Below are 15,845 nucleotides of genomic sequence, written 5' to 3'. Positions count from 1 at the left end.
CTGCCGTCTAACCTCTTATGTTGCTGGAAATAGAAGCAAAACAATGGAATTTTGGCAACTGCTAGGCAAAGGCACATCTGTGGGCATGAGATGAGCCCATGTTGGACAGAAGGCATTTTAAAATGACAGCTCCATAAAGTGCAGTGGGTTAAATCATAAGGAAAATGTTGTGAGGTATGTTTAAAACTGACAAGATTGAGCTCCTGTACTGTATTAATCTTAAAAAAATACAAATATATCACATATAGTTAGAAAAAGAGTGATACAGTATGAGTTGGAATTCTTACATCTTTGTGGATGGGGAAAAAAGACACTAGAAGGAAAATGAGAAAAAAAAAATCCAGAAAGTATGTAATTCACTCTGTCTCTGTACTCACAGAGCAGAAATCTTTTGCCAATTTTACTAAGCTAACGATAAGGAAAGAAAAGGGCTATAAAAAGCATCTTTCGTGTTTTCTCATAATGAACTAATACAGCCAAAAGAAATAGGAAAAGGTGACTATCACACCAGCTACTTCATAACCACCATTTCTATAGAAAGTAGTTATCACAAATGTGAGAAATTCTTCTGTATTCCTTGTTTTCCTTTCTACTTTGCATGTTTCATGCTCAAAATGCCACGTGTAATAGAAGATCTTTGTGGATGATGAGTCTAAATAAATGGGTCCTAATGAAAGTCCAAGACTCACTGGCCACGCTGTATGCTAACTGCAAAGTATTAGAACAAAATTATGGGACTATATAAAGAAACTGGGCAATAACCGTTTTTTGGCCTTTGATATGGTTTGGGTCTGTGTCCCCACCCAAATCCCATCTCAAATTATAATCCCCAATGTTGGATGAGGGGCCTGGTAGGAGGTGATTGGATCATGGGGGTGGACTTCCTCCTTGCTATTCTTGTGATAGTCAGTGAGTTCTCGTGATATCTGGTTGTTTGATAAAAGCATGTAGTTCTTCCCCCTTCTCTCTTCCCTCTTGCTCCGACCAAGTAAGATGTGCCAGCTTCCTCTTTACCTTCTGTCACAACTGAAAGTTTCCTGAGGCCTCCTCAGCCATGCTTCATGTACAGCCTGCAGAACCGTGAGCCAATTAAACCCCTCTTCTTTATAAATTACCCAGTCTCAGGTATGTCTTCATAGCGGTACAAGAACAAACTAATATAGCTTTCTTTTCTGCTTTGCTTTGGTCCTAGCAAACCAAGTGGATATGCCTGTTATAAGACCATTTAATGTCTCCACATTGGACTTAGATCATACACAGCATACGACTCACATAGTTTCCTAACAGTTTTTTAAATCTATAGGTCTCTCCTGTTCAGACCTTACATGCAACTGATGTGAAAAAAAAGAATTACGGTTGAAGGACTACCGTTGAAGTGTCAATGGCAGCTAATATAAGTTACATAAGGTGTCACAAAAAACTACAAGTTTTAAGTTGCACTCACAGGATACTCACAAAAAGAAACCCATAGCCACTGAACTGCATCCAGAAGACCTGTTCAGTGTTGGAACCCAGGTTTCGACAGGCATACTGACAAGATACATGTAACCAGTGGAGCACTAGCAGGTTGCAGGAAGACTCAGAATTCATAGTACACTGAGTAAAACTGAAGAAAGAGAATGTTTGAATCAGAGAGAGAAAACTAAGGGAGACAGGACAGATCACTTTAGATATATGAATCACTGACATGTGTAAGATGAAAGACTTACTTATTTGTGTGGCTCCAGAAGGGGAAAATTAAGACCAATGAGTAGAAATTAGGAGGAAGACTTCAGGCCCACAAAAAGAAAAACCTTTCCAACCCTGAGGAGTACTACGAATGGGATGCTCTATCTCAGGAAGTGTTTAAGCTGAGGCTAGACAAGTATCTATTGATGACTGATGCTGGAGAGAGGATTTCTGTACTAGGTGGGAGGGTGGACTAAATGTCTAAGTTTCCTTCTAACTCAGACTACGCATGCTCTTCAATGGCAGTAAGTGGTTTACCTGGCAGAGAGAGATGTTCTCATAAGGCTTGGCCTGGGCATGGAGGTGAGCCTTAGCCTCTCGCTTATCACCATGCACAAGCAGGATTGGCTTCTTCCTGAAAAGAGAGCATTAGTATTTAATATACATCATTCATGGCTGGGCACGGTGGCTCACACCTGTAATCCCGACTCTTTGGGAGGCTGAGGCCGGTGGACTACCTGAGGTCAGGAATTCGAGACGAGCCTGGCCAACATGGTGAAACCCCGTCTCTACTAAAAATATGAAAATTAGACAGGCGTGGTTGTACGTGCCTGTAATCCCAGCTACTCTGGGGCTGATGCACGAGAATCGCTTGAACCTGGGAGATGAAGGCTGTAGTGAGCTGAGACTGAGCCACTGCACTCCAGACTAGGTGCCAGAGCAAGACTCTGTCTCAAAAATAAATAAATAAATAAATAAATAAATAAAAATACACCATTCATGAAGCTGGACTCGCCTCATTAAGGAATGCTAACTTCCTTATCACTCGATATTTGTTTCTGGTCTTTGTAGTGAGTGAAGACAGGGCTAACACAGAGCAGTGATCAGCTAATGTTCATTTACCAGATACCTTTATAATGGGGCTACATGGCCTGATCCTGCAGCTCTGTTGTAATACAGAGGGGTAATGACTCAAGAAAGTCCTTGAATAATTATCTTCTTTGGCCGAAAAGGGCACATAAGTAGCTCTGTGTTAAAATATTTAAGTCCAAATAAATTAAAGATATATAATTAATATAGTGCTTTTTTCTTTTTCTTCTTTTGGACGACACAGTGGATTCATTTCACACCACATCTATATTCACCAAACTCCTCCTGTGTGCTATGTACTGTGCTATATACTGACCCAGGATACAACAGAGAACAGGCCCAGGCCCAGGCCCACAGCATGACGCAGCTTCACTAATGAGTGGTTAGATTCCTATGAAACAGAGCCCAAGCTATGTTGAAAATGCTGTATTTTTGAATTACAAATATAATATAAAAACACTCTTCAAGAATACATTAAAAAGGCTTTTGAAGGATTCTTGATCTTTCTGATTAATTCAAAGCAAGATAATACTTAGAAATAAGCATATTTCTACAAGCTCTCCCAACACAACAAAAATTGGATATAAGCAATCAAGCAAGATAAACAACTGAGCCACTTCCACATTTATCAATCACACTGCAGAATGATGCTCTACCATTCACAAAGGAACAACAATCAACTAGAGAGAAACATCATAGAAAATGCACTTCCAGTACTAATGCCTCACTACCTCATGCTCAATAGCTTTATTCTAACATGACAGGTAAAATAAAACTATGAAATATGCACCTGTGATTTTTAGAAATTAGGTAAGAAAAACAGAGAATAACGTAAGAAACACTCGTGCATCTAGTACCTAGAAGTAAAAAATGTTACATCAAGTCATCTTATAAAAAAAGATTAAATATGACTGATAGAAATTGAAGTCCTCATCAATTCTTTCAAATTTATTGGTTCTACGACTTATAACAAAAAGACGGCACCTGAAGAACAGCATACTGAGGTATAAATCCTTATGATCTGAATTTTTCTACATACAAATTCTGGATGTTACTTAAACTTACCATTTAGGTCACTCCTCGTTCTTCTAAGGCTCGTAATAGCCTTCCCAAGATGCATTTGGCAATAAGGGGATGCAGGGAGAAGGAGGACACTTTTGCCCCTTTAGTTACTGAGAGTCCAATGGATACTGTATTAGTGTGCCAGGGCCTCTTCCAAAACAAAGTACCACAAACTGGGAGGCTTAGACAACAGAAATATATTGTCTTACAGGTCTGGAGGCCAGAAGTCCAAGATCAAGGTGCTGGCAGGATTGGTGCCTACGGTATGAGGCGCATCTGTTCCAAGCCTCTCTCCCAGCTTCTGGGAGCTTGGCTTGTAAATGGCGTTCTGTGTCTTTACATGGTCTTATCTCTGTCTCTCCACCCAAATTTCTCTTTTTATAAGGACGCCAGTCATACTGGATTAGTGTCTCTCCTAATGCCTTCATTTTATCTTGATTACCTTTGTAAAGGCTCTATCTCCAAATAAGATCACATTCTGAGGTACTGGGGCTTAGGATTCCAACAGATCTTTTTTGGGGCAGGAGAATTTAACCCATAACAGATACAACAAAGGAACTGTAGTCTACACTTTGCCAACACTCTAAGGGGGTGACAATTTGATTTCAAGGTCTTTAAGAAAAGGGAGGAAGAACAGAAAATGCCAACATGACACCCAAGGATACTACTGCCAGGAAGAGCCAAGACAGAAATTGCTTGTTGCCTCCAGACAGCCATTCTCTCCTCCTTCCCTAACAAAAGGCTAATTCAGGACAAGGTGAGCTAAGCTAAAAGACATTTCTAGCCTCTTTTAGAGCTAGTTAGCATGCAGCTGAGCTCTGCTCAATGAAACAGATGCAGGTGTTGTGTGGGGTTTCCAGGAAGGCTACTCAGATGGGCATAGCTGGAATGTGGGCCTTTTTGTCCTTTTCCTCCTTTTCCCTTCCTGCTACCTGGAATAGACAAGTAAGCTGGAGCTCTAGCTGCCATACTGGGCCATGAGGTGACTCTGAAGACTGAAGTCGCACACCAGGATGGTGGAACAGAAAGGGTAGGTGGATAAGTTTTTGAGAACCCCAGTGCCCCCATCCAGACCATAAATGTTTACCATTTGAAAGTAACAGGCTGGAAACAATTTCTGTCTTATTTAAGCCACTGTTATTTTGAGTATTCTTTTAGATGCAGCTAAAACTAATTCTGTGTGTTACAGGTCAAAAAAAAAAAAAAAAAAAAAAAAAAGGCTCCAAGTGCCAAAGCTGCTTGAAAAATTTTAACAGTATTTTATCTACTGTTAATGTCAAAGGTTTCCACAATCTGATGCCCTAAATGTACCAAGAATTTTGAGGACCCTGACAATCATTTTTTCTTGTGTGTTTTCCTCCATTCTACTTGCTGTTATGGGAATCTGTCCTGTAAATGTGTTAGAAACAGGGAAGGGTGGCACCTCACTGTGTGATGCCCTATTTGGTCTGTATTGCCTAATATGAGGCTAATGAAGTGCAGGCAGAAGGCAGAACTAAAAATCCATCACCTCCAGAGCCTAGATAAGGGAAGGCCATATGTATAGCCTCCTTTCTTCATCTCAGAAACACAAAGGGATCCTCAAAACAGAACAGCATTGATGTGCTACAGAAAGCATGGCACGCTGGCCGCATGTTGGCACGTTCACAGATCTACAAGGTATGTGGAGACGGTATTTTCCTTCATATTAAGACTGGACATAAAGTTCTGTTATTTGAGTTAAAGCCTGTCCTTATCTACTTCCTGAAAGAGCACAGAGGAAATGCTAAAATCTGTGAAAAGAATGTGTAGGATGAAATAAATCAAAGAATGCTGTTTTCCCAATATAATTTAATGTCTGTATGATTTTAATGATTTCAAAAGAAAAACTCAAAAAAGATGGGTGGCTTTCACCTGAGAAATACAAATCTTAGGTGTCAAAGCCCCCTTACAGTTTATGGTGGTGTCTGTCACCCTGTAGAACTCACCTGAATTCTGGTGGATACTGTTTTACGAGCCAATCCACGTCAAAGCAGTAGTTAAACTAGATGGGAGAAAAGAAGAGTAACTAAGCCATGGGTAATTCTGGCAAACAGTTCATAAGGATAATTATTTGGTTATTACATTTAAGGAAACTTTAAAATAGTGATACATTACATGTATTACTTATAAACCTGGAGGGTTATGCTGCAATACTAATAAACCTACAATTTATCTTAAATGCATGGTTAAAAGAACCTAAATGGAGCCAAGTACATGAGATAACAGGTTCCCAGGAAATTATCTCTGCATGTGTTGGCAGCATCTGTACTTGTCTGCAGGGTGTTATTACATTATGTCTAATGGCCCTGAGATTAATTTAAATAAAAGGACTTATAAATTTACCCCTTTTCCCCTAGGTGATTATAAAAAGACAGATACTGGAGAAAAATATCCCAGGACTTTCAGAAAAGAACGTTTCCTTTCAGGCTAACTTATTAGCTAGCTTTGTACACAGCCACCTGGGACCAGACATTCACTAGGCTTCTAACAATTAAATCTTAAATGCAAGTTCTGTACTGGTCTTATCCATGGAGGCTCCTCCCCACATCTGGGTAATCCTGGACTTAGTAGCTCAATTGAGCTAACAGGGCATTTGCAAATGCTCCCCACCTTCCAAATGGAAACCAGGACTTTTGATGCCAAACCAAACGTAAAGGAAGCCTGGCTTTCTTCAGGGACAGGGCCCTTTGTTTGGATCATTTACTCGTGGGTCTGGAGCATTACATGATTTATCAAGACCAAGGGACCAGCTCAGTCAGGAAGGAGCCATTGAACATGAAAATGCACATTTTTCTAAATCAAATCAAACTTGACTTGGCCTTCACTACTCTATCCATACCTCCCCACTCTGCACCAGAGTTAACTCAGTCCCATGAGTTAATCAGTGTCCCACTCTAGTCTTTCAAGCTGGAATGTCCAAAGTGACATCTTGGCCAGTGGAGCCTGACTGAGTCAAATGCTCTCCTGATACTGACATCCCCATTCTGTTGATGGCCATGGATCCCATTACTGTGGCACTTGAGCCAGCCTCCCGATATGTGCCATCTCGGTCTCTGAACGGGACTGAGACCCCCAAACTGCACCTCTCGTATTTTCTTATGGAGTTGTTTAATTACCTGTCTGCTTTCACCCAAAGAAAAAACAGTTTAAAGGTATACTTACCTGAGCTGAAGAAACAAGCGTCCCAAATAAAGGAGATAAAATATCTGAGAAGACAAAACATAAATTAAATTCACACTTGCAAAAATCCTCTAGTCGTAATAATCACTAGCAACTCATTCAACAGTCACTGACAATCAAGATCTGACTCAGAACACAGTAAGCTAAATACAAAGTCTACAAAGTCAGACTGTAATGTTCCATAAAACTAAAAAAAATTTTCCCTATGGTATTTAATGTTTATCATATATTCTTTTACAAAACAATGCAAAATTAAAATCTACAACTTCAGTACTGAATGACTGATCAATTTTAGAAACTCAATATGGACAATAATGATACATATTCTTTTCAGATCTCTGAACTTCTACCTCCTCCAAGTACCCATTCAAGTCCCTCTCTAGGAAACCTCCCAACTCAAGACTAGAAAAACTTTCTAAAAAGATTTTATAAACCTGGACAGTTTAGAAGGACTTTCCAGAAAGACTGGAAAGCAGTTGCGGCCTGTGAACGAAAGGACAGAGGCACCCACAATTCTAAACTCACATTCCTGGTGTTCCTGGCCATCTCTAGGGAAGTCCCACTTTATACCCACTCAAGCTTTACATCAGATAGGTTGGAAAGCTCACTTCTCAAACCACACCACGAGAGAAAGTACACGATCATCATGACCTTCCATTACAACAGCCACACCTGCGGAGACCTGTTAGGTGCCAAGCAGCATTCTTGGCACTTCCCATGTATTACTTACTCCTTATATCCATTTTCTAGATGGGGTCTGTTATTCCTATTTTATAGAGAAGAAGCCTCCTTAGGAGGCTGCCCACACACACACAGCTAGGAAGGGGTAGAATTGGGGTTTGAACCTAGGCTGTCGGGCTCCAGCACCTTCGCTCAAACCCACTAAACTACCTCTGAGAATTAAGACTGGGCTCATTCATTTGGCAAATATTTACTGAGTGCCTCCTATCTTCTGGACATTGAGCTAGATGCTGGGGTAGAAAGATTTTCAGAGAACAACAAAAAAATCATAAGGAAGTTTCTACCTTATTGGGAGAGTTGCAGAGATAAACTGCAAATATTCTTCCATTTTGCCCCCACCAACATGTATTTCTACCCTTCTAAATTTTACCCATCTTCCAAGGGCCTTTTGAAGTCCCCCTTCCTCCATGAGATCTTCTAAACCATCTACAATTATGGCACATGGTAGAGTGCTATAGCAAACAGCATGGATTCTGATGCCAGAATGTCATTACCAGCTCTACGACCTTGGGCACTTTTCTAAACTGCAGATCCATCACTTATCCAAGGAAGACAATTGTAACATCTACTCATAAGACTGTCCTAAGGATTAAAGGAGAAAATATATATAAGAGCTCCATGACATGTTACCACAATATCTTGGTGCTAATAGCCAGTTATTTTATTATACAGAGCAAAACTTGGCAAAATTCTCTAAGTATTTGTCAATCTGTCTCAAACAAACAAAAAACTTGACAAAGTACCAAGATAAGAGATTCTCAAAAAGAAAACAACCTGTAGAACACTCTACAGTATGGAATACTCCAACATGTATACATCACACATAATATACAGTTATATACTGGATATATATTAAAAAAAAACACTAGCGACAGTTAACATTACTATTCTTAAATATGGGACAGGAAAAAAATCTGAAATAAGGGTAATACTGTTTACTGTGTGTATTTGCCATGTGAATATATTACACCGGTCACTTCATGTATTTGCTCCCATTTTTCTGCATTTCCAGTTTAAAGATGAGCAAACTGAAATTCAGAGAACGTTAGGTCCCGTGTTAACAATCCATACGGCAAATGAGTGGCAAGGCTGGAAAGCAGATTCTAGAGCTCCCGCTATTCCCCCTGCAAATGCTCCCTGAGGAAGAAGGAGAGTAAACTAAGGCCATCTTTTGATCCATAACTGAAACATCTATTTGTACTCAGGCACTATTTTTTTTCTTCTTCTTCTTCACCAGGAACCAAACCCAGGCTTTTAAGCAGTGGTTCTCAAACCTGAATGGGCAGTAGAATCCCCTGATGGGCTCCTGAAAACACAGCTTGCAGGGTCTCACCCTCAGTCTGATTTAATGAATCTGGAATGGAGCCTGAGAATTTGCATTTTAACAAGTTTCAGGTGATGCTGAGGCTGCTGGTCCAGGGCCCATGGAGAACCACTACTGTTGTCAAGTATTTGCCACCTTGTTGATAAACTGTTACTCATCAAGCTTAATCTTAAAAAGTTAAATAATGCTAAACATGGTGCTAAGTGATACAAGGGGTTGAGCTACAAGGTTTTGAGAACACACGCTCTGCCTGAGTTAAGTAAACAGTCTGCTGTCATACTAATGCACTTGCCTATCAAGAATTCTTTTCCTGAAAGTAGTTAAGAACACAAAGAAGAGTTCTCAGAAATCATTCTAGGCTGCCCTCCTTGTTTCATGGAGGAGAGACTCTCAAGGGCAATTCAACAGCTCCTTGACAACCAGCATCCTCTTACCCTTGATGTGGAGGGCTCCGGAGTTATACTTCGGCTTAACTCCGGAGACTCTAGTGAGGTAAAACTGGAAGGGATTCCCTTTATCCAGCATGTCCCAAATGTCCTGGCCCTCCCCTGATGTCTCGTACTCTTCCTCCTCTTTGAGCCTGTGGCAGGTGGGAGGGCCATGATTTTCAGTTCTTTGGGCAGTGCCGTCACTGGGAGCCAAGATGTCTTTCTCCTCTTTGATCACCACTTTCTCAGCCTGCTTCTGCAGCATTTCTGGCTGTAGCTCATCATCACTGCTGGACAGACACCAGCCTAGGTCCTCCTGGGAACCGCTTTTCTGCCTTTTGGGAGGTAAAACTGAATCTGTATCGCTGAATTTCACAGGTGACATTTTCCTCTTGTGTGCGGCTTTCCGGGCCTCGGAACAGGTATACCTGGGCTCATTTGCTGCTCCTTGCAGAGAAGAGGTAGACGGCTTGTCTGGTTTTGGCTTTTCTTCCTCACTTTCATCACTACTGGATATGGTCCACCTCCCATAATCGCCTTCTTGAGACATTATACTCCTGGAAATGGAAAGTGGAAACGTCAGCATTTCCCATTCATCAGGGCATTGGCAAAATAACTTCATTGCTCTCAACTTCCCTATCAGATGAGCTGACACCTTCCAGAGGCTGACGACCTACCATCAGCTGCTTTTTGGGTGTTTATAAGCACATTACCAGAATCCACTATGAGATTCTGCCAAATTACAAGCAAAAGTCCTGGTCACCTTTCTTTCTTCTTCCCTTTGTTTTCCTTCTTTTTTTTGAAACAGGGTCTCACTCTGTCACCCAGGCTGGAGTGGTACAGTGGTTCAATCTCAGCTGACTGCAACCTTTGCCTCCTGGGCGCAAGCAATCCTCCTGCCTCATCCTCTGGAATAGCTGGAACTACAGGCGGATACCACCACGTCTGCTAATTTTTTTTTTCTTTTTTTTTGTAGAGACAGGGTTTCACCATTGTTGCCCAGGCTGACCTTGAACTCCTGGACTCAAGAGATCCACCCACCTCGGCCTTCCAAAGTGCTGGAATTACAAGTATGAGCCACCATGCCCAGCCTTGTCTTTCAATCTAAACTTTGTTCTTAGATATCCTAGGAAAGGGGGTTGAAGAAGGCATCAAGACAAACTCCAAAATAAAACATTCATTCTAGACCCTGAAGCTTCCAACAAGCATTTGGGGTTAATCTATGTTCAATGCTTAAGGTCAAATTGGAATTTACAAACCTGGCCTTCACCCAAGTATAGACACCTACAGGACTTCAGTGATTATGTATGTCTTACTTCCCAAAAGACAACCCATTTACCATAAAGCTTAACAAAGTCTTCAAGAGGAATGCCAAATGACCACTTAGGTATGTACGTTATTTACACTACTTCCATGAGGACCCAACTAACTCAAGATACAATTATCCTATTGGCCACATCATAAATCTACTAAAACCTGCACAGAAATAACTTATACTGAAGGAACACACTTATATTTTTTAAGCCACATAGTTAAATTCTACTTTCTTGTTCTGAGAAGAGGAAAGTACATGAAACAGTCACTTTTGGTGTTACCTACAAAATCTCGTCAATTCAATGGTAAAGGACTATCTAAGTCGACTTTCCAGATAGCTAAAGAACAGTTCCTCAAAGTGATACTTTTAACATTTTAGCACAAGACCTGGGGGAAAATTACAAAACTCAATAGTCTGTGCTCAGATTAACAGTATCTTTAAGTTTTTGCCATTTTAAAGAGGCTGAAAAAGATGCATTGACTGGAGTAAACCAAGATGGTGACACTCCCTTCACAAAACCTACATTCCCCCAAAAAGAGAATTCTACATTATTCTACATCAAAAAATTTGCAAATGAATACATATGCATGTGTCTCTAGATGAGAACTAAAAATAAAAATCTTGGCCAAGGGGACCCCAGAGAAACCTTAAAAACTGAGTTCCAGGCCATGGTGGGATGGGAGCTCAGACATGCCTGTTATATCCCCTCCCTTCTGCGGTTTAAACACAACTGACCAGAGATCATAAGACTGGCAGAATAGATTCTGTGACAATATGACACCAAATCATAAACAAGACCTAGGGCCATGCCAAGCAAGGGTTAATCACACATTGCTACCCTTAAAGAATAAACTATTTCTACCTGCCACAGGATTCTTTTTTCTTTAGCAGCTAAACAAGCACTGGCCTGGAGATAAGTAATATCTAAACAATTGCAGCTCACCTACTGCCAGATGCTTGGCTAACTGACACCCCTGGTTCCACAGGCCATCACTGCAGCTGTCATTGGACAATGGACCAACTTCAGTAACTTTCTCCTGAAAAGAAACCACAGACTGGTTCTGACCAGTCCTCAGAGGCTGAGCACTGAGTGCCTTCATGTCCCTCCTTCACCTTTTGACATAGAGTGCCTAATTGTAAATCATTCAAATGTTAAGTTTCCATCCCAAAGTGAACATAAGATGCACGAAACACGCACGCTTGCTCATTACTCATGCACAGTGCCCCCCTTGGTGAATATTCATAGCTCCTCCCACACCTATTGAATATGTATACTTGGCCATCCCATTCAGCATAAATCCCTGTTCTACCCTCTCCTCCCTGGGATGCCATTAAAGGTCTCTGCCTGAGGCTGTGCTTCCTAGCCTGTCAGGCCACACTGCAGGCTGTATCCCTTTACAAGAACTAAGCTCTCCTTTCTAAATGTATACATCTCATGATTTTTCCGTGGACACAGCAGGGGGTGGAGGGTTGGAAATACTTTAAAGGTATCTTTCTCTTTTCACAATGTCTCTCTTAATCTTCTTCAATTAACTACCAGTCAAGTCAAGCAAGCCTTCTGTAAGTTACACATTTTGAGGAGCTTTTATGCAAGAATGCATCAAGACAATAATCTGGCCCATTCTACATGGCTCAGGGTCACTATTACCCGTCCGGCATGAACACACTATCTCACAGCCAAAGCCTGACGGACAGCAGAGAGGGCTGGGGCCACTTGCTTCTGGAATAGTGACCCAACTGTCTGGCTCTTTTGAGCCTTCATATCTGCTTTCTAAAAGTTTCTGTTCATTTCTACACTCTGTCCAGCCCACTTCAAGGGGTTTATTAAAACTCATAGCATAGGTATATTTTCCCTAAATTGTTTCTCATCTGCTAAGGGTTAAGAAACTAGATAACCAGGTTTGTAGAACTGTATTGTCATGGTTAAAGGGGTCTGAGTGCCCAGTTTCCTCCATGAAAGAGATTCAGATTGATTTACTACTCAACACCTACTTAAGCAGCTCGGAGGTGTTTCCTTAAATGTTTTTAATCCTTCCGGTATTAAAAAAAACCCCACAAAACCTTAGGTTCCTCTAGTGTTCTAGAGTCTAGAAGTTGCTGGATAGAGGTATTTAAGCTGCTCCAATTCACTTTGAAGAAACTATTTCAGTGGCTACAGTTTTGTGACTTTAAAGTTATTTAGGGACAAAAGAACCACCTTAGGAAAAACCACTCTCTGAATGTCAGCTCTAGCTTCCTTTGAATTCTAAAACAGTTCTAAACCAACGCGGTCAGCAGGTCTGTTTTTGATGAGAAAGGATTCAGCTTCCACTCTTAGAAGCAGTTTGCAGAATCTTAAGAGGCTACCATAACAAATATGGTTGCCTGCATTATATAAATAAAATGGAATTCCCAAACCCTGAGAATTCTGTAGGTAAAATTCTTAGCAACTCTGTGAATTATTTGGAGAATTTCAAAGGTTTTTTAGTTTTATCATTATCTACATTTTCTAAAACCATATGGAAGTGGAATTCCCTCCAACAAAGTAGGACAAGTGGGTAAAAAATAGAACAAAGCTTTAAAAAAAGACATTTTCTAGAGAACAAAGTCTTTTTTGAGGTTCTGCTCTATACATAAAGTTTTGGACCTGCTGACATTCAAAAATATGCCTGAGTCGTTTATTAAAGACAACCCAATACAATTTTTTCAGTTACAATTTAGTGCAATACACTAATAAAATTGTCTTATTGTTAAGTGTAGCAGCTTACCAACCTCTTTATGAAATCAAGGCTCGCGCCCAGCTGGAAAAGAACTGCTGGTAAGCACCAATATCAAATTTTTACTTTGGATAACTGGATGGTCACCAGTAACAGAATTTACTTCCCTCGTACAGGCTCTGATGCCCAGCATTCCAGAGTGCTTTGTAATCAAGTCGTACAGTTTTAACAAATGTAGAACCCAAGAGCTTTCCTTTCATTGTTTATCATCTGTCTTCCCTGCCTGGGCAGTGCTTGGTACAGCATAAATCTAAAGTCACACTTTTGGTAAGTGGTACCGGAAGAGTCAGAGAATACAATACAGCTGTGTTGATGCTGAATCCTGGCACTCAGTCAGGACGGCACAGTGTTTCCTAAAGTGGGATTGGGACCTGACATTATGAAAGTACCTCCCATTCCCGTCCAATCCAACTCCCTGTTTAAATCAAGAAGAAAGTTGCAGTGTTGTAGAAATGCTTTTAATCTTGATTTGGAACAAACAGCAGGGTTTGGGCTCTTCTGCAGGCACCAACAATTTTGTTTACCATCAACAGAAGGTATCTGATGGCTATGTTATATTTGAAATAGCAAAATAAAGTTTATGTAAAAGAATGATTGGATTCAAACAAAAATATTAAGTATACGATAGTCCATGTGATAGCAGCAGGAGGCAGACACATCCCTAGGCAGATAGGGGCAGAGCCTCATTAAAACCCCACCTGCAAACCAAAGACAGTTTAAAGCCTGGAAGCCAAGCTACAAGTCTTGGATAAATCCACAGACTGGATTGATAACCTCTCTTCCCACTTGGCACGGCTTCCTCTAATTAATCACCACCCTTCACCTACTTTACATACACCTACCCTTCCCTAATTCGTTTTTTACATTGTCAAGCCCACCTTTGGGTGGTGCCTTTGTTTTAGCCTTTTTTGCATACTTACAAACCGATCAGCACACACTCCCCCATTCTGAGCCCATGAAAGCCCCAGACTCAGCCACACTGGGGAACTGCCCACCTTTGGGTGGGGACAGGGGACACCCACTTGGGGTCCCCTCTCTGCTGAGAACTGTTTCATCACTCAGTAAAACTCATCTCCACCCTTCTCCCCTTTGGTTGTCACCCTAACCTTATTATTCTTGGACGCAGAACAAGAAACTGGGACCTGCTAAACAGAAAGTGCAAATAGAGCTATAGCCCTGTAGCAGCACTCTGTTCCGCTGGTGGAACAACGGGAGAGGGAACCACTGGCTGCCACACACCTCCATTTACTGGGCTGCAGATGGCGGGACTAAAAGAGCTGTTAATACATCCCTATTTGCCTGGCATCTCTCCAAGTGTTCAGGCACCACCACATCCCCCTCATCTGGACACCAGAGTCTGATGCCAGAGTCACTTGCCACACGCCCAGGCCATCCACAGTCCTGCATGGAGTCTGTGCCTGGGCCAGCACTTGGAACAGCCATCCAGGCCTCCAGGCTCACTCATACACCCACTCCTTGCAGGCTGAGCGTGCATAGTGGCCACGGGATCTGGGCCAGGAGGAAAGCCAAACGCACAATGCCAGGCTGAGTGGGCAGGGCACCTCCTGCGGCCAGCCCAGGGCTGGAGGTCTCCAGCTGGCAAAGCGGCCCTGAAAAAAATCCCGTGTCATATGTGTTAAGAGAATAAAACAAACTGGGGAGAAGGCAGGTGAGTGTGATTGAAATTTGGCAAACACTGCACTAACATGAAAAATCTAAAGAAATTTTCCCACCAAACGCTAGCTCAGGACACTGTTAGCGCTTTTATTAAGGACTTTAAAACATGCTGTGGATATGAAAGGTACTCCATTTAGAGCTGCTAAGTGTTTCCTCACTCCCCACTATACCAGACCCAGCTGGGGCATTTCTCTTCCACCTCCAGTTGCTCCTTCTCATGGAGCTTAAAGACCATCAGGTGGGCCCGGGAGCCAGGCTCCTCAGTTGAGTTCCTGTGTGGCCAAAGGCAGCATGGGCCCTGTCTCAAACCCAGCCATGACTAGGGAGTAAATGTGCACTCGGGCAGGTTAGTTAAATGCTGAGCCTCAGTTTTTTAGTCTGTAAAATGGTTATCATGCTTACCCCCTGGAGTTCATTCATTCAACAACTTACTGGGCAGTCATTATGTACCGAAAACTGGGAATGAGGCGTTAACAATATAGTTTCTATCCTAGCAGAGCATAATTTCACGGCAGAAGAGACAGACCCACATACAAAAATTTTAATAGCCAAGATGAGTTAGACATTCATTACATTTTATAAGTATGAGACAGAAAAAGAGGGGTGATCTTGGGAATATGCTGAAGAAGTAACATATAAATGAGATCCAGAGGGCCAAAAGGAACCTGCTGTCTAAATGATAGGGTGAAGAGCATTCCAACTAGAGGGTACCCAGCCTGCAGATGGGAAAGAGATCATAAAAAAGGACTTAGGCAAGGCAGGCAACGGTCCAGGATGAAGGGGGTGAGGGGAGAAGACCCGTT

The 15,845-nt window shown here is 41.7% G+C and overlaps 1 protein-coding gene across 3 annotated transcripts in view; it reads right to left on the bottom strand.

Annotated features, from left to right (window-relative positions):
* The window catches only part of TDP1 (tyrosyl-DNA phosphodiesterase 1), an 89,061-nt gene that overhangs the window by 72,145 nt on the left and 1,071 nt on the right, over positions 1-15,845 (bottom strand). For all 3 annotated transcript variants that reach the window (XM_025390901.1, XM_025390900.1, XM_025390902.1), the window contains 4 exons: positions 9,301-9,851; positions 6,784-6,827; positions 5,568-5,623; positions 1,987-2,083 (listed from right to left, as the gene is read on the bottom strand). In XM_025390901.1, the coding sequence (XP_025246686.1) occupies positions 1,987-2,083; positions 5,568-5,623; positions 6,784-6,827; positions 9,301-9,844 (741 nt within the window). In that variant the 5' untranslated portion in view covers positions 9,845-9,851. The remainder of the gene's footprint in view (positions 1-1,986; positions 2,084-5,567; positions 5,624-6,783; positions 6,828-9,300; positions 9,852-15,845) is intronic.

This window comes from Theropithecus gelada, chromosome 7b, assembly GCF_003255815.1.
Source record: "Theropithecus gelada isolate Dixy chromosome 7b, Tgel_1.0, whole genome shotgun sequence".
NCBI lineage: Eukaryota > Metazoa > Chordata > Mammalia > Primates > Cercopithecidae > Theropithecus > Theropithecus gelada.
The sequence above is the reverse complement of the archived record's forward strand: the minus strand, read 5'-3'. Positions and strand labels throughout refer to the sequence as shown.